This window comes from Eublepharis macularius, chromosome 2 (genome assembly GCF_028583425.1).
Source record: "Eublepharis macularius isolate TG4126 chromosome 2, MPM_Emac_v1.0, whole genome shotgun sequence".
Lineage (NCBI taxonomy): Eukaryota > Metazoa > Chordata > Lepidosauria > Squamata > Eublepharidae > Eublepharis > Eublepharis macularius.
The window spans coordinates 206294434-206320735 of NC_072791.1; the positions used below are offsets into that span (position 1 = coordinate 206294434).

Sequence of the window (26302 nt, forward strand, 5' to 3'; positions counted from 1 at the left end):
AATAGTATATGAGCACAGCATGAACAAAAATGTCACCAAAAGTGGCACTCCAAACCAGTGATTTCCTGTGGGCACACAGGCTCCTTTGCACTAATGGAGCTCTTCTACATTCAGTGGAGAAAACAGATCAGGGAAAAGGCAGGGGGGAAGGACAAGGCCCTTTCCAGGGCTGTTTTGGTTTTTGAGGGAGGACTCTCTGGGCCTTGCCCTGCCAGCAACCACTGAGGGCCAAGCTAGCAGTGACGAATTACACTGGAATGGCAAGTGAATAACACTTGAATGGCAAGTGAACAGACTCGCATGTATTCCTCCCTGTTCACTTGCGCTCCACTGGCACTCCACTCGATCAGCGCAAGTGGAGCGCAAGTGAACAGGGACAAATACATGCGAGTCTGTTCACTTGCCATTCAAGTGTAATTCACTTGCCATTCCAGTGTAATTCGTCACTTCTAGCTTGGCCCTGAGTGACTTGCTAGTACTAGGGTTTCCAGGTCCTCTTACCCTCCCAGCAGGAGGGGGGAACCTGGCCCTTACCTTTGGGATCTTCTCGTGAGCGCGCAAAGCATGCATGCGCTCGTGGCAGGGTGTAATGATGACGTAACTTCTGGAGTGACATCATTGCGCCTAGAGGCAGGCACTTAAGGAGTTGATGCCATCGTGCTCAGGCCTGCGAGGTTTTTTGCCTCCCGAGCCTGTTCTCTGTTCCTCCCCCGCCCCCCTGCTGGCCAGGTGAGTGGCGTCAGGGAGGCAGAGACTGGGAGCAGGGGATCCCCTGTCCCCACTACTACCCAACTGTCCCCCCTAGCTACTACCCAACTTGCATAACTCACCCAGCCCCAGCTGCTCACTGCTGTTCAACAGCAGCCACCACATGAAAGCCAATGTGGTGTAGTGGTTATAGACTAATAGGGGGAAGGAGGGGGAAATGATATCTTTCATTCATAGGGTTGTCATAGGTTGGAGGCGACTTGACAGCAATTAAAAAAAACACACACAGGGGGAAATGAAGGTAGGGAGGAGATAAAGGTAGAATGGGCTGGTGGGTGCGAAAAAGAGAAGGAGGCAGGAAAAGGGGGGAAGGGGGATTTTCTGGAAGAAAAAGAGGAAATACTGGGAGAGGGGGAAATGAGATGCCCTCCACAAGTCATTGTGGGTCCCCTACTTGTTTTTCTTATAATGGCAAAGCAATTTCATAAGAAAACATAAAGGAAAAGGTGCAGTGATTAATTCAGATTCCTGGGTAAGAGCTTATACATATTTACAGTTTCTCTCTCTCTCTCTCTCTCTCTCTCTCTCTCTCTCTCTCTGAGTGTGTATGCGAGATCTTTCAATCTTAGCAAAACTATAACTTGCATTCTACAGTATATCATACAATTTATTCATTAAAAGTTTGTTTACTGCACGGTACACAAAGTCCATGCTAAATGCAAGCAGTGGCCCTTATTCACAAAAGTTTTTTTAAAAATCCATTTTGTTTTCATTCTCTGTGTGTGCACACAACCCTCCCCACCCCCACCCCCTTAAATTAAATAATTCATACCTAAGACGCACAGCTCATATATGGCTTTCATGGCAACTGATGTGCATTACGACTTCTTGGTATTCTCTTATACCAATCCCTGATAGTGTGGAACATACTCAGCTCAAAAAGGGAAGGCCAGAAGAGGCGGAGAAAACCCACAGAGCCGTGCAGAGCCACTCAAGTTCCTCTGACATCACTTCCTGTCCTGGTAATGCCCTCATGTGGCCAGACAGGCTTCTGATCCTCCTATGCACCATGTTGCTGATGGTTTTAAGCAAGTTATACCCATGCATCCGAATCAGTGGTGGTTCTCTTGAGTATAGAAATGATATAGTTCCACAGTAGATCTGATATTGAACTTATGAAACCGCCTTGTATAGAATCAGACCACTTCCAGCCCGGTCACATCTATTGTGATGGGCAGAAGTTTTCCAGTGTTAGACGGAGGTTTCTCGCAGGTCTGCCACCCCAAATCCTTTTAACTAGAGTTGGCAGGAACTGAACCTCTGCGCCCATGCTGGACCACTGAACTATGGCCCACCCTTGCACTGTGACCTTATCATTTGCACGGATGTACCATTACGTTGGTAGTTTTAAACAGGTCTTAATCATGCCAGGATTTCTCAGTTAAGAGACTTCCTCTGATTCCTGAATCTCCCCCCCCCCCCGCCCTACCCTTCCAGAAAGTTTTTAAAAACTGTACATTTGGGTATAAATGGCACAACATAATATGGCTGCAAAAAATATGGATTAGAAATGTCAGATGGGTGCCTCTCCCCTCATCTACAAGTGGAGATTATGTTACTGACGCGGCGCAGTCTTCTAAGTCTGTATAAATCAGTTTTCAGTGGCACACGTTTGTACATGGCAAAACGGTAGTGGCTGGTTTCACCGAGCGAAATAACGTCTTTCTTTTTTTTGTCTGAAAAATGTATTCCAGCTTAGTTAAGGATGGCAGAACAGAAGGAGAAAGAAAATAACTCCAAATCTTGAGCTCTCCTATAACCGCCTCGAGTTACCCACTCAAGGCTTTGTAGTTTTCTAAAAGACAGGCGTTTGTATCCATCAATCCAGCGTATAGATAAAACGGTCCAAGGATGATTTGGCAGGGAAGATAACAGCCTGGTGGGAAATGAAGATGTTTTTAGTGCTGTTTTATTCATCCTGCAATAGAATTAAAGAGAAGAAAAAGGACTTTACTGTAACACGATACTTTAGGCATTTAAAGGGATAAAGATCAACGTGAGCATTAACGAGGATAGAAAGGAGCCTACATATTGCAGAAGGAAAACTGAACAAACTATTTATGTAAGCTTTTGTGGGAACCTGAACAGATTTATTCTGTGCTAAAGAAGTGGGATCTAGTCTATGGCCATTTCCACACGACTTACCGGCCTCTGGAACATTGCGCAAAACACGCGGAAGATAGCGTCTTCTCACGCGAAATCGCGACAGGATGTTGCTCAAAACTCCCCAATGATAGTGTCTTCCTAGCACGATTTTGCACGAGAGGACACTATCTTCCGCATGTTTTGCACAACGTTCCGGAGGCCAGTAAGTCGTGTGGGAGCGATGTCTCAATAAATCTAGTAATTTTTGAGGTGACATGAGACTTTTGCTTCCAGGTTCTTTTCCCGGCATTATTTGACTCTATCTGATTGTTTTCTAGGTGGATGCTGCAAATAAATAACACAGAGGGATTTCTTGTTACCTTAGGAAACAAACCATTGACTCAAAGCAAGATTGGCAGATGTCAAACGGGCACTGGATTCAGGGGCCAGTGAGGTTTCTGAGTTTCACAATCTCTTCTTCATCCTGATTTCCCTCTCTCGATAGTTAACAGGTCACCAGGTTTCACGAGCTGAGAGAATGGTGAATCCAGTTCTTTGGCCAGCCCTAGAATCCTGGTTTTATTCCCCCCAACTTCCTTGTATTGACTGATTGGTTGATTTGGAGAATTTATATCTTGCCTTTCTTCTACAGTGTCACATTCTAGACCTAAGTTTACCGCCTCCTATCATACATGCCAAACACAGGCATGCCGGACAATTTTAATAACAACAACATTCGATTTAGATAATGCCCTTCAGGACAACATAATGCCCACTCATTACAAAGTGTGTTTTTATTATCATCACAGCAATCATCCTGTGAAGTGGGTGGGGCTGAGAGAGCTCTGAGAGAGCTGTGGCTGACCCAAAGTCATCCAGCTGGCTTCAAGTGGAGGAGTGGGGAATCCAGATAAGAGTCCTGCTGCTCTTAACCACTACACCAAACTGGCTCTGGCTTTTCCTTGGTACACAGGACCAGTTCTCCCCTCAAGATACCAAGAAGAGCCACAGGGATTTCAGCTCACTTTTATTATGTCAGGTCAACCCTCTTCTCCTCTCTTTTGTTTTCAGACATGCCAACATCTTCACTGGTTGGCATTGCAAGTTTTTTGATGGTTGAGTCCAAATAAGTGCTTTACCCTCCTCTAGGCAGCCAAAAAGACAAATCAGTGGCTACTAGATCGAATCAAGCCTGAATTCTCCCTAGAAGCTAAAATGACAAAACTGAGGCTATCGTACTTTGGTCACATCATGAGAAGACAAGATTCTCTGGAAAAGTCAATAACGCTAGGAAAAATGGAAGGCAGTAGGAAAAGAGGAAGACCTAAAATGAAATAGCTTGACTCAATTAAAGAAACCACACCCTCCAGTTTTCGGGATCTGAGCAAGTCTGTTAATGATAGGACATTTTGGAGGTCTTTCATTCATCTGTGGGGAGGGCGTGGTATAAATCGAATAAAATAAATAAATAAATAAATAAATAAATAGGATCACCAAAAGTCAGAGGTGACTTGACTGCACACATTTAAAAATATCTAAACAACAAAGTCAAGCTAAGTAGATAAAACAGAATAGAAAACAACTTAAACAAAAAATAATAATAACTCATATTAAGTTAATTGTTTTTGATTTTTTTTTTTAAGTGGCTTTATGTTTTGCTTTTATTCATTCACTTTGAATTCGTTGTTGAAATGTTTTTTTCTGTTTCCATCTAGGGCATTTTGCTTATGGAAATAAACTTGGGCTTGCGATTCCAAATCTGGTGTCGCTGTGCATTCCCACAAACTGAACACAGCAGATCCCGAAACAAAACTTTCTTGCCTCAAATTGGAAGATAACTTGAGGGGAGGCTGAGGAAGCCATCTCCTTGTCCTCCTCCTCACCTCCTATTTATTTGGGTTTCTTAATTCTTGAAAACAAGCTGAGCATATTAAAAAAAAAAATCAAAGACTTGGGAGGAGGGCTGCTGATACACTGGCGAAGAAGAATACTTTACCTTTTATTTTCGAATGGGCAAAAAACAAGGAAGATGCAGATCTTCTAGTTGCGCAGCACAGCCTGGTTTTGTGCTGATGCTTTTACTGGCTCTTCCTTATTCTTACACATTTTAGGCTCGCCTGGAAGAAAACATATACAAATATCTGGTAAAAATGGTTTTAAACGCCTGCACATATTTCCATTTAATTTGGTTGCATGGGGCAAAATCTCTCTGAGTCCCCAAGCACTTGTTATATGGCTCCTACACAGGGCTTTTTTTCAGCTGGAATGCGGGGGAACGGAGTTCCGGAACCTCTTGAAAATGGTCACATGGCTGGTGGCCCCGCCCCCGCCCCCTGATCTCCAGACAGGCAGAGGGCAATCTAAACTCCCCTCTGTCTGGACATCAGGGGGCGGGGCCACCAGCCATGTGACCATTTTCTCCAAGGGCAACCCACTGAGTTCCACCACCTCTTTTCCCAGAAAAAAGCCCTGCTCCTACATATTATGGAACCTGATGGCTGCTTGGATCTTGCAAGATATCCTTGGGAGAAGGATTTGCAGTAAAGAAGCAGTAAAAGAAGAGAGGAGAACAAAACACTTCCCTCTGCTTACTGCTTTTTCACCCTTGGGGTCTGTGTGAGATAAACTTGGTAAATTATGCTGGCGTGTATCCTATACTGGCTAGTGTTCTTCCCTCCAGCCCTAACAGAAGTAGCTCTTTCACCAGAAGAAGAGCCCTTTCCATCAGAGGAAGGTCCCTGAGGCCCAAGAAAGGACTCAAACTTAGCAGAGCAGATTAAGATCCAAGCTACTAGCCTTTGTGCTAACATTACATGTGGCGGTGGCGCATTACTTCATTTGGCTCAAAAATTACAGGTATTCATAGTCTGTATGCTCTGAATTGCCATGATGCACATTTCTATGAGTCCCTGGTTTCCTAATATTTATTGGTGTGATACCAGCAATGAACATTTCATAATCTGAATATGTGGAATTGCAAACTCAATCCTTATGTAATTGAAGGGATCAGCCAGGATTGTTGACAGATCACGTCAGGCTGTAATTTCACGAGGAGTTTGGCTACAAGATGGTGCTACACATGGGAACTCACTCCCAGACCTTCAAAGGACAATCAATTCAGCAGAACATCGCCAGGGAAAGTTTATTGCATTTGCCTCTTTCTCTTAGTATTTTAAAGGACCTGTGTGTTTCTTTTGTGCTGAAGAGGCATTTGATCAGTTCCAGTTTGATGAGGAACTGATCTAATGCCTGGCAACAAATGTGTGGTTTAGGGGCAGGGACATTGCAGGGGACATGACATCTTGTGCACTGCTACATCACTTCCAGAGAAAACCTGGAAGTGACATAGGGTAGCTCTAGGAACTCTAAAACCATAGACTTTCCAGTAATTCCTAGAACTACCTTACTTCACTTCCCCCAACTGCTTGGAGCAGCAGTGGGCAAGGACAGCTGCCAGTGGGAGGCGTCCCTAGTATGGCATCCCAAGGATGGGTTCTTCCCAGACACTGGCACCATTTTTTTCTCTGCATACCTGCCTACCATTCTATCCAGGTTGCTTACTAGAGGTCTTAACATCATAACCTGAAAAGTCCTTTTTTCCCTCACTGTCTCTCAGTTGGTTTTCTTAAATAGCCAGTTTGATGGAGAGTTTTGGAGACTTTGAAAGTTTGCACACAATTTTATGCAGTTTGGCTTTGGGTTTTGGATTTTGCTTTGGAGCAAGATGGCTAACGAACAACCTCTGTCTCCTTTCATTGAGGTTGTTCACTGCCCTGGTTTTCCACTCCCATCACAGCACACATTGGAATATGGTTTCATTACCTTTACTCTGAGTTACTTAGCACAGTATAGCTTAACAAAGGCTATTCTCTTCTCCCACTCCAAACCATCAAAATAATCTTCGATACTAATGATACGAAACCTTCTATACCTACTTCTTCTGTTTGGGTTGCATCTCCTTACATGTGCGATGTTGCCTAATCTGACTTTGATCTGAACCTGCCTAGGAAACATGGAATCCCAGGGTATGTGCGATCCAAAGTCCTCAAGACAGACATGATGTAAGACAGACTATAATGTAAAATTAGCAAAGGAACCTGGGGTGTTTTTTTTAGTACAGATGAATTGGCCTGTGGGCTTCTGATAATGTTAAGTGCCTACCATTAGTGGGAGATGCAGTAATAACAGGAAGAGAATTACACAGCCAGAAAAAGAAATCAGTCATCATTATTTTCTTAGAGGGAAAAAGTTAACATTACTTTACAGCAACGCTTAAAGCAACTATTTAAAGTGACAGCAAATGCTTTTATTAAAGCATTGCCAATCAAACCTTCCCATTTTCACTGTACTAAATATCTTTAAATTGTCATATTGTTAAAAAAACAAGTTATGGTAGGGATCCCAAGTCCCCCAGGGAAAGCAGGAGATCCCCCACTTCTACCCTCTGCCCCCCACCACCACTCACCCAGCCAGTGGGGGAGGGGAAGGCAGAGGAACAGGCCTCCTGGGCACGCTCCCAGGGCAGTATGGCAGTATGACATCACTTCCAGCAGTGACATCATCATACTGCCCCGAGAGCACTCTTGCACTTCACAGTGGACTGATCTGGGCCCCAAGCACTCTTGGGATTTCCCAAAGGTGAGTGCTGAGTCCCCTCTCCGGCCAGGAGGGTAAGGGGACCTGGCAACCCTAAGTTACGGTCATGGTCAACTGGCAAGATGGGACAACTGGAGACCACTCGGAGGGAATGCACATCCCAATACACTCCAGAGGTGCAACTACATCCTCAAAAGATACACTCAGAATATTCAAGCCTGGAGGAGCCCTGTAATGTGGGCTGAAATATGTCCCAGTGGTTGTTTATCTATACAATAGATGCACACAAGTGGGACCCCACAACAAAATGTGCAGATTGTTGTGATAGCAGTGCAGGGTGCAGCGGACCTCACTGGGCCTGGTGGGCGCTGAGCTGGTGATGCTGGGAGCAGGTGGGCAGAGAGGTGCGCCAGGTCTGGCAATGCTGAGATTTGTGCCAGCCCCAGGAGTGTGGCAGTGGTGATGAGGAAGCAGGCACAGCAGGCAAGGTGGCACCATGCAATTTGTTTTCCACATATGCCTTTTCAACTGCCCAAACACAGCTGTTTTGGCGCTTGAAAAAGCGGGGGGGGGGGGTGTCAAAGGGCGCTGCTGCACTGTGCGCCCAATCAGGTTCCGGGTCTCGTGGCAGTTTTTAAACAGCTAAATTCTCCTCTAAAACAGCATTGGCGGCCGTGGGATGGACCCTTGGCTGCCATAACATGTAGTTTGGCTCTTAGGGGAAGAGAGTCATAGGATCCAACCTAATGTTTTCTATATGTAAGTTTCCCCAACAGGGCTACCGATATTGGGAAAAGGTGCAGATGAGGAGGCTAAAGCCCATTCTTCGTGTACAATGATGCCCCAATCAGACTTTGATCTGTACCTGCCTGGGAAGCATGGAATCCCAGGCAACGTGTGATCCAAAGTCCTCATGACAGATGTGATGACTTTGTAACATGTGACTCAGCAGTGAGAACTTAGCCTGAAAGCTCTGTGTGTCCATCAGACCTATTGCACCCATAAGAAATGGTTGGAGGAAGGCACATATTTATACAGGTAGTTTTCCCATGTACCGGCAGATCTGTCTTGTTGCGTGCCTATCCCATGGATCTTCTATTAACTGACTTAGTAGGTAGGACTTAGTACGGATGGAACAAGTACATGGCATATCCCTCCTGAAAATCCCTGATGACACATACCTGGTGATGGGGTATTACCATTTAGGGGGGCAGCAGCCTGTGTTTCTTGCTGTACGTCTGCAATTTCTTTTGCACTCGAAGACAGTTTAGACATGGCCTCAGAGCCAGGTACATTGGGAGGTGAATGGAGAGAGTTCACTTGAAGGGCTACGGAGGTGGGGGACGAGTCTATTGACAATGCTGTGTCATCGCTTCCCTGCTTATTCTCATTTGATGTCCTGGTGGCCACCTCCTCTAATGGCGTGCCTGCGGCTTGTCTGCATTGGTCTTTAGGCTGGCCTTTTTGCTGCCCACCAAGCTTTTGCACAAGTTCTTCTAGGAAAGGGAACAAAACACACACGTTAGGTTTGTTTGGTTATGCAAGGTTCCATGCAGTGTTTCCAGTCCTTGAGGGTAGGTTTCAGAATGTGGTGCTGGGCGACTGCTGCTCTGCCCCTTGGTCTCTAGCCTCTGGGGTATGCAAGGTTACATCTTGTCCCCCATGCTTTTCAACATATATATAAATCTGCTGCACCTTTAAGACTAACCAAGTTTCTTGTAGCATAAGCTTTCGAGAACTACAGCTCTCTTCATCAGATGCATGCATCTGTGGTTCTCGAAAGCTTATGCTATAAGAAACGTGGTTAGTCTTAAAGGTGCTGCTGCACTCTATACTATTTTGCAACTACAGACTAACACAGCTAACTCCTCTAGATCTATAAATCTGTTGGGAGAGGTCATCCAGAGATTTGGGCTGAGTTGCCACCAATATGCAGATAACACTCAGCTCTTACCTTGCTCTGCCAGCAGATCCAAGGGAGGCTGTAGAAACTGGGTGCTATAGGGATGCTTTCCTCTATGGCTGGCCTGCATAACTCACCATGCCAAATGCATTCTATAAGCCATGGATTGTGCCTCCATAAATCGCCTATTTTTCTTTTCTGTCTAGAACTAAAAAATCAGGACAATTGGCTATTAGTTGAACAGCCGCATTGCTGTTGGCCTGTGTATGTCTTGGTGGGTCACACATTTTGCAAGCTTGGTCTAGAATCAGAGTTGGGGAGATACGTATACTGGTTGTGACTTTAAGTGAAACATTTCTGTGTCATCTTTCTGGTCTGTTTTGACCGAGCATTGTATTGTTCAAAGCAAGCCACTTCAGTCCCATCTTCTTACACAATGATGCGTGTGAAGACATTGGTCTGGATCCTGCAGAATTCTTCCACTAACAACAGTACTGTTCTTTGGTGCAAGGAGCCAACCCTAATGCAAGATGTGATGAAGAGCCTTTCACACCAGGGAAAGGCTCCTCAGGCTGCAAAAAATACTTGTGAACTGGACCCACAAGATCCAACCCCCTGTGGCTAGACCTGTGAACTCAATGGTACACACTTCCAAGATATAAACCACTTGTGCAGTAGTATCATTCAACAAAAGGGGCCGGTAGATGGTCTACTATTCTGTCCTGAAAGTCTTCCTCGTTTGACACATAGCTTGATCCTAACCATACTTGCTTGAAGCACATCTTACTAAATTCTCAGAGGTATGGGGGGTGGCACATTTCATTGTGCTTTGGGCTGAAGCCTCCATTCTAACTCAAATAGTAGCCGTGTGTTACCCCTACCTTACAAGGGAATCACACCTTACAAATTGGATCACATGGTAGCTTAAGGCCTGTTTTTATTAGATTTGGCCATAAATCTCATTTCAATGAGCTTTTCTGTCTGGGAATTTTCAATTACCTGCTTACCCAGACATTTGTACTGTACTCATTACAGACATGTCACCATCTCTTATTGATGTGAATGCTAAGTAGGATGGCAACTAGACATGGGCACGAACAGCAATATGAACGAAAAAAACCCATGAACAGCCCGTTCGTCTGTTCGTGAACAAGCCGTTCGCGACTCCCCATTCCAAATGAACAAGTGGTCATTGCAAAGCCTGGTTTGTTGCGTTCAGCAGCCGTTCGTCAAGCCAGACAGTCTGGGGCCTTTCAGTCAATTCCCCTGGTAATGGCAGGGACTGAACTCTGAACTCCTTCTGGCTTTCCTTCTGGCTTTAACCCTTCAGCTTCCAGCAGACAGTCCAGTTTTTGCCACTCAGATGAGAAATAGACAGCAAAGGGGGGGGGCATGGATCATACCTTTCCCAGGATGCAATCTCTTTGAAACTTGGGGGTCTTCAGAGGACAGTGAGGACTATGTTCCCTGCAAATTTGGTGGGTATTGGACATTGGGAAGGTCAGTTTTGTAACCCCTCAAAGTAGCTTCCAACAGGCAGTACAGTTTTTGCCACTGTGAAGAGAAAATGACAGCAAAGGGGGCGGCGCCGGCTCTCCTGGTGCGAGAGGGATGGAGAGAATCTCTCCATCCCACTGGCACCAGGAAGGAACAGCCCCACAGCGCCGGCTCTGCTCGCTGTCAGAGGGGCGCGGGGAGTCTCTCCTCATCCCTCTGACAGCGGGCAAAAGCAGCCCCACAGTGGCGCAGGCTCTGCTCGCTGTCAGAAGGATGGAGAGAATCTCTCCATCCCTCTCACACCCGGCAGCAGCAGCCCTATGACGCTTGGGTGAGGCAGGGGGCTGGGGGCTGGGGATTGTGGGATGTTTAAAGGGCCCTGCCCCTTGCATGTGGCAGGAAAGGGCCCTTTAAATTATCAGCTGGCAGGTGGCAAGGGAGAATCCCCCCGCCACCTGCCAGCTGATAGTTTAAAGGGATCTTTAAAGGGCCACGAACACGAACACCGAACATGTTCGTTAAGGGGACATGTTCATTGTTCGTGGATGGCAACAAACAACAAACAGGGTGTTCAGAATTTTTTTCCCGTTCGTGCCCATGTCTAATGGCAACATGCTCACGGAATGGGATTTTCCAGTCTCCCTTCCCTACAACTGCAGCCCTGTGCAATTCTGCTCTTGGAGGTTAGTCCATCCTTATGAACAGTCTGGTAGGTGAAGCAACAGGTATGTGCAGTGGGAGGGGGAACTGGCAAAAATCCCCCCTTCCTACAAATAAAGGCCACAAACCTAGACTGGAAGAAAGATGATCCAATAAAATATGTAGAGTGGAGTCAGGTTTCAATAAGTATAAGCAACAGTTATGTTCACTAGAAAAAGCTTCCACTCCATGAAAATGAACATTAACATGGCAACTTCAGAACAGGGAAACAAAGGTGGTTCTTCATACAGAAATATGAAACCCACACTTTGCAAAATGGAACAGCTTTGCATTATTATACCATTTAATCACATTAGTCAAAAGAAAGCTTGACACTATTTGAATGTGAGAACTAGCATTGTTATATCACGTAGTCCGAAATTTCGACATGTGGATATCGACTGGGGTGATCCTCCTTCCAGTGGCAACAGAAGATATTTAACTAAAATGTTCTGTATACACAAGTGTGTGTCATGCCCAGGGCCGGATCAACAGGGGGGCAGGGGGGGTAGTCTGCCCCTGGCGCTGCCAAAGAGGGGGTGCCGGGCGCAGTTGCCAGCCCCAGGAGCACGCTGCCAGCCCTGGGAGCACGCCTGGGGAAAGGCGAACGGTGCTGGCGGCCTCCCAGCCACCCGTGCTGCCTTTTGCCTTTCCCCAGGACAAGGGGCACGCGGCAAGCCGGCTGCCCCTTGTCCTGCGGGGTAGGTGAACGGCAGCCTCCAAGCCACTCGTGCTGCTGCCAGCTCCGCGGTGCGCCGGGACAGCCGTCTTGCTGCAGGGGGGGGGGCGCCCCAGCATGATGATGTCACGGGAGTGCCTCTTGGCGGCGCGGAGGGCAATCTAAACTCCCCTCTGTCTGGAGACCAGGGGGCGGGGCCACCAGCCATGTGACCATTTTCTCCGAGGGCAAACCACTGAGTTCCACCACCTCTTTTCCCAGAAAAAAAGCCCTGCTGACAACCATCACCTTGGAAGCTGACAGCATCTGGGAGCTCCTTCGTAACCGAAGTCTCCATATAGGAGTAAATAATAGTAGTTCTAGCCCTTATTTTATCTGTTATGGATTAAACACTTTCTATAAAGAAGAGGGTCGGGTAGGGAGGAAAGTCTTACTGCATTCTTTTTTTAACCTGTCTTTTAAAACTCTGTGTTGCTGAAATGTTTGCATGCGAAGGATGTCATGCATGCTTTGACCTATGCAGGGGAGACACCCATACTGTGACCAAAACCTCTGATTCAGATACACACTTGCCATCAGAGCTGGATAAGAAGCCGGACTCTTGTCCACCTCGCATGAAAATGCCAAATGTCCCTTTTTACTGGCCAAATTAGTTTGGACATGACCTGGCACCTGCAGTCCAGTGGGATGAGATTCCCCGTCAGCTGGAGTCCATGTGCACACAACCGACCAATGAGCATTGAGAGAGAAAAAAACCTGGGCCTGCCTACCCATGCGTACAAAGCTCCTACTGTGCACACAGCATGATTCCTAAATCAAGGCAATTGTTTTTCTCATGCACGTGACTTTTACTATATTCAAAATTTTCATAGGCAATAATTGCACATTCCAAGCTAATGCAATAAACGCAGATGAAAGCCGATCTATGGTGGATGAATTGAACCACGTGGCAAAGATGTACACAGGTAGATTGGCAAAGCTGAAACATACCTTTTTCAGCTAAGTCTTTCCACCTGTCTTTGTTTTCTTGGATGATCAGAACCAAGTTGTCTTTGAAGCTCGTTAAATCCACAGTCGCTAAAGAGTTTTCCAAGCAAGTCCCGCCGTAGCACACAGCACTTCGAACCCCAGTTCTTTTGTGTGTATCCGTGCTGCTCACTCCAATGCTATTCTCACTAGCAAGGGGGGGGAAATAGATTGGAAGTACAATAAGGGGATTCGGTTGCATGGAATGCCACAACTGTCCCTTGCTCAGGAATGTATGATAGGACATTTTTGAGTGAAATATGCAGGAAACTCCCAGGTTCCTCCAGAGAGCACATGCAGTGGAGAGAGTGGAAAGGTAAACAGACAGAGCCGATAGATATTTTGTCCTCCACTGAACAAATGATGAACAGAACACAAACTGGATAAGGAGAATTAAGGATACTCGACCTCCTACAGTCTACTTCCCTGTGTCAAATAGTGGACCTGGTGTTCATTTTTTAAAATATAGGATATGATATCAAAGCCTTCAATGCCTTCTGACTGTGAAGTGCAGAGTTGCAAACCTTTTCTTAAAAACAAATTTACTTGCCCAGATGGCAGTCTGATTGTCAAACTGCTGCTGGAAACTAACTTCATTAAAATTTGCCTTGGATAAATAGCCTTGACATTTTAGCTAGCCATTTCCAAGGAACTCCATTTCCCTTGATATTTCTTACAGAAAATTTGTTGGAATTTAATTCTCTGTCTCTGATGTCTCTATAAGCAGATTTTTCTGTCCTGTGTAGAAGCAAGATCGGGGTCCAATTAAATTTACATGGGAGCTTTAACTCTTGAAAACTCATACCTTGGAAATCTAGTTGGTCCTTAAGGTGCTATTGGACCCAGATTTTGCTCTTTGGCTGCAGTGCATCACGGCTACCTGAAACTGTCCCATATAGTGAACTTCTGCAATTCAGTTGTTAAAAACTGCCAGTAGGTGGCAATATCTTATTAGGTATTTTTCAGTTTTTCAACAAACTGTAAGAGCGAAAGTTATATTGTGGATTAATTTTTTTAAAAAAACGTATAAATGACATTGAACAATGTTTTTGAAAAAATAACAACTCAAACCTGGGTGTTGTCACAAAGGGAGGGCTTTCTGATTTGGAAGCTTCCTCTATAAGAGGAAAAACTATTTTCTCCATGGAGTCAGTAAGAAGAGAAAATGTTGGCTTCACTATGAAATCGATGAAACCTGCAGGGGAAGAATAAAAGAACACATTGAATTTCCATTTTCTTGGTCAGTCCGTAAGTAACAGCAGAATCCAATTTGGTATTGGAACATCAAATGCCCTAGCATTATTGAAGGCAAAAGAGAGTTCGCTTGCTTTGGAAACTTCAAGAACTCCACCTTAGTCACTCTGTGGCAAATAACTACATGTATCTTCAACATGATGTGACATTTATCAGCTGTTTAAAAAAATGAACATCTGTCCTTTATGTCTAACAGCCAAGGGCCGTCCCCCACAAAATAGCTCAAAAATCTACCGAACAGGACCTGTTCCAACAACATTTTTAGTTTCTGCAAACCCATGTGAACCTCCAATTTATAGAAACATTCAAAATGTTTTAAAAGGGTTTTTTTAAAAACCCCAAAGGTGACGGTGATATTTGGAAAAAAAAAAACCACTGTCGTTGTATTGCCAAAGAAAAGCAAAATGGCTCCTGGCACACTGCTGTGACCAGGGGGAGAATATGGGAGAATTTTGATGAGCACCCACAATTCCCTCTCCCCCTTAGTTATATTCTTTCTTTGATCTGCCATAGGGTTGCCAGGTTGTCCCTGGCAACCAGCAGGGGATGGGGAACTTCCAAAGTGATGTCATCACATCACCATTTTTTGCCCAAATATCAGAGCTTCACAGTGATGACATCATTTCTAGGTGCACAGGAAGTTATGTCACCTCATTGCCATTGATATCATTATGTTGCCAGCAAGTGGGCCCTGCAACTGGAAAGTTTCCCTGTTTACTAGCATTGGTTATCCCCTGCCCCCAGTGGAGAGTCTTGCTACCCTATCTTAATGGCATGGAGCTAAAAAACAGTACCTGCTAAATAGCCTCCTATTAAGCCTTTGTTAAAGAGACAGGGTGTTATTTTTCTCCCGGCAGTTGCCTAGGGATACTGGTATAGAAGAGTATGGATTCCCCATATGCAGGATTGCCAACTCTGGGTTGGGTAATTCCTGGAGGGGTTTTTTTTTGGGGGGGGGGGGAGCCTGGAAAGGCTGAGGTTTCAGGAGGGCCCTCAGTGGAATATAATGCTACAGAGCCCACCATCCAAAGCAGCCCTTTTCTCCAGGGGAACTGATATCTGTTGCCTGGAGATCAGTTGTAATTCTGGGAGATCTCCAGCCACCACCTGCAGCTAAGGGTTGTCCTTCACCCGCAGTTTGGAAACTATTGAATCTCTGATCATGTACAGAGTACTAGCAATGGATGAGTTGCTGGGCTCATGGGGTGAGGAATGGATTGACACAACTGCCTCTTAATCAAAGATCTTTAACGTATGACAACTAGGATATATATTTGCAGAGCACAGAATATGCACGAAAGATTATATCATGGCAAGGAAGGTATGAAAAGGAAAGGAAAAGACTACACAAACCATTAAGGTTAAACTACGTTACTTAAGAGAAGGGTTACCTCATCATCCTGTATTGGCCCCTTAGGATGGGTGTGTATCTTTGGAGGCCAGGAGGTAGAAACAATACACTCTCCTACCCACCTTCTCCAGTTCCCAGATGAACAACACACTACACAAAGGACTGCAGATCTTTTTAAACCCATGGGTTAGGAACTTCAGCTGAGTTGCGGAGTCCCTCCTGCTGAACTGCGAGCCTTTAGAGAGCTGCTAATATTTTGCTGTTTTTGGAACAACCTGCTGCACAGTGAGCAAGGGTTCCATCTCTGCCCCTCTTTGCAGTTATGCTGAGAAGAACAGCAGGAAAGAGAGGCACTGTCACTCAGTGGTAGAGATGCCTCCATGGCTCTAGTCCTTAATTTATTCCTTGCTACTGTACAACTCCTGGTGCTTGTTTTGCATTTCCAGTCCCTACCTATTTCGGCCTAATGACCATGGACCTGACCTCAACACCACAGGGATATTAACTCTGGCTCCCCCTCTTCCTGTCACATGGCTCTGATATCACACAACTTCTGCATGTTCTTGCAATTCCCATGCTCTGTGGTGCTCTAGATCTGGAAAGACTGTCATAGAGAGAGGGTGGGATAAAAATGTGACCATCTTCATTTGCTGTATGGAAACAGATTTCTGTACTTGGACAGCCCTTCTGGATACAGTCCCATGGACACCATCCACGTTCTTTCCATGCTGCTGCCTGCAGGAATTTCTGGATCATTATGCGACTGAGCTGATATTCCAAATTGCTGTTTATTATTCTAAGCAAGTTTAAGTTCACAATGCGTTAGCAGTGTTCTGTCACATCAGTGAATGGAACAAGCAATATCCCTGGGAGACAGGATTCAACCCACAGTTTCGAGAAGTCAGCATTGAACAATGTTTTTTTTTTAAAAAAAATGCTCATCAAGGCAAGAAATTACATTGAGAACAAAGCACGATCCCCTGGGGGGAACTGAATGGGCAAAAAATTCGATAGGACATGAAACGGCAGCAGATTTCAGATCCTCTCTACAGGCTAGATAAATGCACCAAGCACAAAAGCAAGCGGTAGCTTGTTAGCTAATGTGGTTATGATCAGAAGGAGAAACGCTTCCACTTATGTGAACTGAGATGTGGTTGCACTGAATCCCGGGACTTGAGCCTCCCATATCATTTGTTAGCTGGGAACATTTGATAGCACGACAGAGATACATCTGTGAATGTGTTCAGTGCCTTATTCTCATTACAAAGCCAGCTCTCACATAGAGGTGATCAAGACTCAGCACCACAGATTGTTGCAGATTCTTATCCGCAGAAATCACTGCTCACACCAGCAGACGTCTCGAGTGAGCAAGGTAATGCCAGTAGAAAGAGCGTGGGTGAGATTGCAGCTACTTTGGAGTCACCAGGAAAACACTGACATCCTTGGATATCTGTTCAGCACTAGAGATTGGCATGAACAGAAAATAACCCCAAACATGATGTTCGTTGTTCATTGCCATCCACGAACAGGGACTCACGAACACTTATAAACATGAACTGTTCATGAACATGTTCATGGTTGGATGTTCGTGAGGGCCAGCAGGCTCTCCTCCAGCCATCATCCAAGTCAAGATCCCTACTGCACCACTCCCAGAAACCTGACCTGAACAGGCAGCAGGAAAGGTACCAATAGTAAATAATAGCTTGGCCCCAGAGCCTGGCAGCAGCCCTGGAACCTGAAGGGATAGATCCATATCCCAACACACACAAAGACAATTCAAGCTCCAATGCACTCTCCCTGTCTTTCTGTCAAAATGCCAACAGCAACTGTCTCTCTCCCTCTCCACTGTCTGCAAAGCCAGAGCTGGGAGCCCCCCCTCCCCCATGGTCTTTGCTTTCTTGTAACAAATTTGGAGCTCTACACTTGAAATGAAGACCTGCCTATCAAGCTAAATTGGGCTTAGATTAGGGTTTCCAGGGCAACAGCAGGAGTTCAGACAGAGTTCAGACAATACCTGCCTAAGTTGCCAAGAGAACTGATTGTAGATGCCAGACTGTCTGGCTTGACGAACAGCAACAAACGAGGCTTGCAATGACCACCTGTTCGTTTAGAATGGGGCATCACGAACAGCTTGTTCACAAACAGCAGATTATGCTGTTTGTGGATTTTTTTGGTTCATATTGCTGTTCATGCCCATCTCTGTTCAGCACTGGGGGGGACATGACAGCAGAACCACAAGTAATCATCCATGAGAATGTTAGGGGTGACGTGTAATGGCAGACTTCCTCACCCTCTCAGCAGGTGGCCTTCTTCTCACCTCCTTTCTGTGTGCCTTCCCTTGCCTGTGATTTGAGAGAAATCTTCCTCTTCCTCTCAGGGAAATGGGGGCATATGCTGCACCCAGCTCCTCCACTCTACTCCACATTCTGAGACGTCTGCCAACAAGGCCACAGAATGGAAGGAGACGGATCAGCATCACCCTTTGCCTCGCCAAAACATCTGCTCCTCTGAGCTAATGAGGTGGTGGTCTTTCTGGTCTGCCCTCCCCTGCCCTTTTAAAGAGGGCACTTCATTTGGCTCAGGCCCCATTGGGTTCCCTGGCCTCCTCTGCAAGTACCATCTTCAAGTACTTGAAGGGCTGTCATACAGAGGATGGAGTGGTTTTCTGCTGCCCCAGAAGGTCGGTCCAGAACCAATAGGTTGACATTAAATGAAAAGAGTTTTCGGTTAAACATTAGGAAGAACTTCCTGACAGTTAGAGTGGTCCTTCAGTGGAACAGGCTTCCTTGGGAGATGGTGTGCTCTTCTTCTTTGGAGGATTTTAAGCAGAGGCTAGATGGCCATATGACAGCAATGCTGATTCTGTGAATCTAGGCAGATCAGGAGAGGGAGGGTAGGGAGGGTTACATCAGTGCTTAGTTCTCGTGGCCCCTTCTTACACTCCCAGGGTCATGCCAATCACCACCTTGGGGTCAGGTAGCAATTTTCCCAAGGCCAATTTGGTTAGAGATCCTGATGGTGTTTTGCCATCTTCGGGGCATGGGCAGGGGTCACTGGGTGTGTAGGGGGAAAGGTAGTTGTGCATTGTGCAGGGGGTTTGACTAGATGACCCTGGAGATTCCATCCAACCCTATGATTCTAGATTCTATGATTCCTCTCCCTGTGAAAGGTCAGGGAAGTAACCTAACACAGCCCACCTCTGTCCCAGAAGCTGTCTTCCCAGCAGAGCAAGTTGAGCAGTCTCAAAGGCCATTGGTACAGCCCCTCTGTTCTCACACTTCTACCAAACTGGGGAAGTGCAGTAGCTTGAAAGACCATCTTCTTCCTTGCTAGATGGATAGCATGGGTGGCCCCAGGCTTAAGAAGCCATCACCCAGCAACAAGTGGATTTCTGATCCCAGACCAAAGATGCGTGTGGCAGATCTTCTTCTTCTTCTTCGTGTTATCGTTACCGTTACCGTTACCGTTACCGTTACCGTTACCGTTACCGTTACCGTTACCGTTACCGTTATCGTTTGTTGTTGTTAGCAACAGCAACCAGAACAGCTGAACTCTGTACAAAAGAATAGTCAAAGTATATTTGTATAATGTTGCTGTAGTAGTAATAACACTAACTACAATTGCAGCATTATCAAGGCCATGGAGATATGCTGGGATGCCACTGTAGTGTAATAGGTCAAGTGCTGAATTTGCACATTGATGACTCATGTTCAAGTCTCCTCTCAGCCATGTAGCCTTGGGCCTGTCACCTTTCCTCTTCCTAGCCTACCTTCCAGGTTTGTTGTGAGGACAAAATGGGAAAGGAAGAACCAAATAGGCCACTTTGGAGTCTTTGGAAGCCAAGCAGGTTAAAAATGGGATACATAGCAACATAACAGCTGTCCAGCGGTGGGAAATCCCTGATGTGTAATTCTGTCTATGCTCAATGGGGACAGTAATAATTCTTTAATGATCTTCTGACTCCCTTGAGTTGGTTTTAATTCTGTCTTGTTCTCATTGCAATCTCACCCCTTTGTTTTTAAAACCACTGAGCCTAGCCTCCATTTCTCCTCAGGATGTGAGGCTTTTAAAGGAGAAGGACCCCATTCTTCTAAAAGCCCTGTGTGTGAAGCGGCCTCAAGTCTCAACTGACTTATGGTGACCCCAGCAAGGGGTTTTCTATGCAAGTGAGAAGAAGAGGGGGGTTGCCACTGCCTTCCTCTGCAGAGTCTTCCTTGATGATCTCCTTTCCAAGTACCAAGCCTAGTTAGCAGCCAAGGTCTGATGAGATGGGGCTACGCCATGTCACCTTCCCTTCCTAGAAACTTTAAGGGTATGACTTCAGCTGGGTGATGATGCAAGTGGTTCTTCAAGCTTAAAAACTTAGATATTCTTATTTGACAATGTTCACACCATCATTGCTTTAATCAAAACAGAATTTAAAAAAAAATTCACACTGAGCATTACCTATTTGGGACTGAGCCACCATGGTGGATTTACGGTCACAGAGGGGAGAAAATGGTAGCCCTAGTTCAGCCTCCTTGTCTCCCTGTTGGAGGAAAAATGTTAAAAGCAGAAGTTTGAATATACAAAGGAAAGCAGGACTGAGAAGTCACAGAATATACCAAAACATAACTCCAACTTTTTAACAAAATCAGCTTGCAAGCAATATTGTTCCAGAAGGAGAATGAGCAACGAACTGGGGCCCGTGCATAGGCAAGCAGAGTTTCCCCACTGTTTCGCACACCCAGCTCTCGCATGTGTTGGATAATGCACTTCCAGTGCGCTTCAGCAACCATTTGAAAGCGGATTTTCCTGTTCCACATGGAAAATCCACTTGCAAGCGATCCCTAAAGTTCCCTGGAAGTGCATTATCCAACATGTGAGAAAGCAGCCTTAGAGAGCTCCCAGAATTTGTTACAAGAACCCTGTGATAGTTCAAGGTTTGAAAAATATTTAATATATTTCATTTCATTTATTAGATTTGTATCCCACCCTCCCCGCAAGCAAGCTCAGGGCGGGTCACAACAACAACTCTGAAACATACAGATATAATTTACATTATAACAATACACTCAAAACGCATTACATTTTTGTCATTGAATTATGCGCATGTCATTAGCTGCCAAACAAGACAGTCACCCCAACATCAAGATGCTAAATCCGTGCACAGCAACATGTACTGGGCACTGCTGGAAAAGCAAAAAGGCTGCTGGCTGGGAGGAAATAGGAAAATCTGTATCAATCATGCAGATGTTTGTAGAGAGAGACATCCACAGAGGATGTGTCTATCACCTATTATTAGCCATAAGACCTAATGGAACCTCCAGGTACAAAGGTAGTACATGCAGGGCCTTTCCCTTTCTCTTCCCACCAATCAAACCTCTGTTCCCACACACCAGCATGCCCCCCACCTGTGATTCCCTCCCACATGCACAGCTGCCTGCACCATTCACAAAACCCCTGATAGTGGTGGTGGAGAGTGCCCTCAAGTCATAGCCAATTTATGGGACCCCCTGGGAATGCATCTGGGGAGTTTCAAATTGTTCCCTGCTGTAGCAGGATTTACTTTCACTATACCCTGCTGATAAATTTTGGAAGATATTATAAAGCCACCAATTTTTAATTTTTTTTTCCCTAAGAGAACCTATGACATAAGCTCCGTTGAAATCAACAGAGCTCCTATAACATGTGCTTGAGCTCAAGATACAAAAATATTCTCTTCATAAATGCAAATGAAAATACTAAGCACCCGCATTTCATAGCTCCTTTTTCTTTATCAGTTCAGCTGTACCAGGTACAGCTGGTGACATATTGCCGCTTGTTATTAGCAAATTTAATTATAGCTGAAATGCTTTACAAAAGAGCCATATTAAATCTTTCATCTAATTAGGTAGTCAAAAAATGTAGAATGTTCAAGTATGATTCAGCTAAAGTTTAGCAACTTGAAGTATGCTTAGCCACATTTCTCTGTTCACACTCGCAAACCATTGATTTTCCATCGCACCTTCATCTCCCAGACTATTTCACATTCGTATCCCTGATTCACCATTCCAAATCAATGAGTGGTCGTTGCACTTTTATATCCCTGTCTGCTGTATTTGACCGAGAACAGTGTGTTTATTTGGGTGCACTGTTCCTCATTCACCTTTGCATAAAGACATGGAGTCTTGCTAGCTCAGGTGTAGAACCCTGACTGAATCAAGCTAGGAATATTTAATGTTAAGTGCTCTCTTTTGTCACGTCTCCTTGCTTGGGGCTTTAAAAGAACACACTCACACAAAGCAAGCAGAGATCAGTATTACACAATACCCCCCCCCCCACCAGAATTCAGAGAACAGGGGAACAACTCATAAAGGGAGCGATCCTAAACAGGTCTTCTCAGAAGTTAGTCCCATTTTAATCAACAGGGCTTATTCCCAGGAAAGTATCCTTAGGATAGCATCCAAAATCTCCCAGATTTTTAAAATAAGGCCAAATGACAGGATTCAAACATGGGGGTGAGTAGATACACTTTACTGGGCTCTGGAAACCTGCAGCTACTGGGCCTGGTCTGCAAATGTATTACCATGACATTTATGTCATTTTAGAAACAAAGCAGAATGTTTTCTTTTACTGGTAATAAGACTGTGGCCCAAGCTACAAGAGACGAATTACACAAGGAGGAGCACATGAAGGGAGATGCACTGTTAGCCGGGAAGCTGAGTTTTAAAAGAAATTGGATGGCTTTGTTAATTTCCCCTCTCTACAGAGCCAGGGAGATCACTCTTCAGAGGGTTTGTTAATTTCCTCTTTGCTTCCCAAAGGCTCTGTCAGTTTCACCTCCCCTTCTAAGAGGCTAAGAGGAAATAAACAAACCTTCTAAGCAGGGATCCCCCTGGCTCTGTAGAGAAGGGAAATTGACAAAGCCTTCTGATCTCTTTTAAAGCTCAGCTTCCCAACTAACATTGCTCCTCCTCATGTAATTCGTCTCTTGTAGCTTAGGTCTGTGTTATGGGTTGGGATTGGCAGAATATTACACCAGTGTACCAAGCCCAGATAAATAATGCTTGGGCTTTGATCTTAAGAAATCAATGCAGGAAACCACAAGCTGCAGGAACTATGTAAATCCTGGTACTACTGAAATTTAGAAATGCATTTTGAAAAATGACACCTGTCGAAAAAATTCTTCCATCAGCGCCATGGTCCATCGGTAGTGCAGTTCCCAGGACTTTGCCGGATGGCTTATGTCAGCTGCGTGTAGAATCAGAGACATGGCTTTGGCTTTGTCTATCCTGTCAATTCAAAAACATTCCCGTGTTATTGCACAACAATAGTAAGCATTTTCCCGAGACAGGAATTCAATTTAACTATATAATGTGCAGCCAAACTAGATACAGGAACAAGAGAAAACAACGTACCCCTCGGTCTGCTGAAGAGTATGCCGCATTGTTTTGATTTGCTGGAAGTGACCGGACATGTCCGTCGATAAGACCATCTCGATGACAAGATTGCGCAATTCCCTGAAGGCAATCAAAGTTACTAATTTACAACTGCATTTCCTCTGTAATGAGACATTTGATGACAAAGCCCTGATTAATTTTTCCGTCTGCGCCAAGTGAAAAATTTTATTTTTCAAAAAAATTGAAAAGCACTTAAAAGGATGATTAACGGCAAACCTCCACCCATCGTGATTGTCGATTGCAGATGTGTATTTAAAAAGCCAACCCTGTTATTACTATTGCAGTCCCGCTGTTTTGTTATTCCTCTTTTCTGAATCATAAACTATAATTACGAGCACTTCAGACACTTGGGGCGGGATGCTTGGCTTTATTTTCCCTGCAATGGCATTCCACAGAACTATGTGAGAGCATGAGACCCAAGCTACAAGTGACGCCTGACACAGGTTGGACACTTATCAGCTTCCCTCAAGTTTTGATGGGAAATGTAGGCATCCTTGTCTTGCAGCTGTAATGGAGAGCCAAGCTGTAAAACCAGGATGCCTACATTTCCCATCAAAACTTGAGGTAAGCTGACAAGTGTCCAACCTGTGTAAAGCGTCACTTGTAGCTTGGCTCTCATGTCTGCCCCAGGCATTGCAATACTTCACTGGGAATCAGAGACAGAAAAAAGAAAGTGGAGCGAAGGATCCATGCATAGGATGGAGGTTCTCCTGCCAAACAGTACCCTTGAGGTAGTATTCCTCAAAGGGTATATCAGGCCTTCCTAAACAGGTATGTAGCCAAGGAGACAGCTACTTTAGTAGTCCCAAGAGTCACCAGATGACATTTCCAATATGCACTTGGTAAGACAGTCTTCTGAAAGCATCTTCACTATGTAAAAACATCACTGCTACATGGGTAGCTGTGTTGGTCTGCAGTAGATAAGTAAGATTCGAGTTTGGTAGCTACTTAAAGACCCACAAATCCTGAAATATTGCTACTGGTCTCACATAGGGCCTGTCACTGTTTGGATGCTTGTACACGAGCAGATGGCGAGGAACAGCAGATGTAGTGAATGGAGTGGCTGTTCACCATAGACAGATCTGGGGCACAGAAGACCCTTTCCATTTGCAGGGGACCCATTCCCAAGGTCACAGTAAATGGTGAAATTCACAAATACTGGGATGCAGAGGTCTACCGACAGCAAAACTTCCCAATTTAACGATGCAATGAATATGATGATGGCATGGTAGGAATAAAACAAGCTGGAGACCACAAATCAGGAATCCACAAACATTTACTGTAAATAAGCTTTGTGTCCTCCCCATGACCTTCAGGCATTGATCTGTCTCCTAATTTACCTTTTTACTCTTTTGGTGGAGTTGGCTCAAAGTGTGGGTCAGTACTGCAGTGAAACCATCCCGTATTCCAGTCCACACCCACGTCAATCAATCAATTTCGACCAGAGAAACTCTGCACAGGATTGCACTGCCATTAACTGTACCTGGTTAAAAATATCCTGAGCAGCCTTTCAGTGAACCCCTTTATTGAAAAGCTGACATCTGTCTATCTTGAGACCATATATAAAATCAGAATGTAAAATGACTAGGCTTAATTTTTCTCTTCTGATTTCAAGTAGATATAACACTAGGTTTGCAGCTGGCATGATCAAGCGGGCCTGTTATTTGTGCTTAAATGGCAATGTGCAGCCATGGTAACTGGTGGCAAGGAGAACTTGTCTCGCCTGACCTAACTGCAGGCTAGCAATTAACTTCAGTTCCTCCTGTACATTTCTGTGAAACGATGTCCTTCAACCCAAGCGATGCCATTATTGCAATAATGGGACCAAAAAAAGGGAGCTTGGTAACAACAAGCTTTATCTTTTTCTGCTAAAAAAATGCTGTAGTGGAACCTATGACATGCCTCTGTAACATCAATTTTAGAATGGCACTCAGTCTTTAGGAGAAGACACTTCTAAAGCTATGTGAAGGACAAGCAGAGGGATGGCCTTGTTGAGGGACCTTTTTATTCTGAGTAGAGTTTGCTCTCTCACTCAAGCACTACCACTCTTTGGGAACCTTGTGCCCATATTCCATTCAATTCTCTCTTACGGTGTCATCCTCTGTCCCCTCTATATACCAAACACAAAGAACTTTGCAATGATCTTCTAGTTGAACCCTTAGGGCTCCAATATCATCAACATAGTTGCCACAATAGGTCTTATTACAATTTGCCTTGGTCTTGAGAATATAATTTGCCTTCTGTCCATCTCCATTGCCAGTGTTATTTCTATTGCTTTCCATTATTTATTTAGACAGTTTATTCCCTGCCTTTCTATCATGCATCTTAAACCAATGGGCAGCCCTCCTGTGCAAAAAAGTCCACAAATGGGGGTAGGTTATAACTTTCCACAAACTTGGCGCAATCCCTAGGTTCGTACAAAAATATAAAAATTATAAGCAAAAATATAAAAAAGTAAGGGGTTAACACCCTCCCCAAAGCAACTACTGACATCCGTCCATGCACAAAATTTCAAAAACAAAAACACAAATGCAGCAGAAATTATGGGTTGCCTAACAAATAAAGATAAAATACTTTGCAAAAATGAAGAAACAGAAGATGATGGAATTGCTCATCCTTCCATGACTCCTTGCAGGTCCCCATCTGGATGGAAATAATACTTAACGTGGCTTATGTAATTAATAGATTACAATAAGGAGTAGTAAAAAAACCTCTAGAAACAACGTCTGAAACAACATGCTAAAAGAGTAACTACAAGGAACCTCAAACACTACTACTAAGGCACCAACAACTAGAGATGAGCATGAACCAAAATACAAACCAAAATTAAGCACGAACCAGGCTGGTTTGTGGTTTGCAAACCATGGTTCGTCAGATCCCATTTCTGACGAACCGCCACAAACTTTTAGGCTGGTTTGTTTGGTTCATTTTTTGGTTCGTCACTGCAGACAGCCTGGTGCCAATCAATCAGTTTCCTAGGCAAAAGGGGATGGACTTCCTGCAGACCTTCTGCTGGCCCGGAA

General features: G+C 44.8%; 1 protein-coding gene across 1 annotated transcript in view; it reads right to left on the reverse strand.

Annotated features, from left to right (window-relative positions):
• Nucleotides 1-1393: 1393 nt before the first annotated feature.
• PDE1A (phosphodiesterase 1A) overlaps nucleotides 1394-26302 on the reverse strand; it is a 208343-nt gene continuing 183434 nt past the window's right edge. Inside the window, exons 9-16 of the mRNA XM_054971362.1 lie at nucleotides 23238-23339; nucleotides 22991-23111; nucleotides 20305-20386; nucleotides 14325-14448; nucleotides 13218-13402; nucleotides 8631-8945; nucleotides 4850-4970; nucleotides 1394-2686 (exon numbers count right to left, since the gene is read on the reverse strand). Of these exons, the coding sequence (XP_054827337.1) occupies nucleotides 4894-4970; nucleotides 8631-8945; nucleotides 13218-13402; nucleotides 14325-14448; nucleotides 20305-20386; nucleotides 22991-23111; nucleotides 23238-23339 (1006 nt within the window). The 3' untranslated portion in view covers nucleotides 1394-2686; nucleotides 4850-4893. The remainder of the gene's footprint in view (nucleotides 2687-4849; nucleotides 4971-8630; nucleotides 8946-13217; nucleotides 13403-14324; nucleotides 14449-20304; nucleotides 20387-22990; nucleotides 23112-23237; nucleotides 23340-26302) is intronic.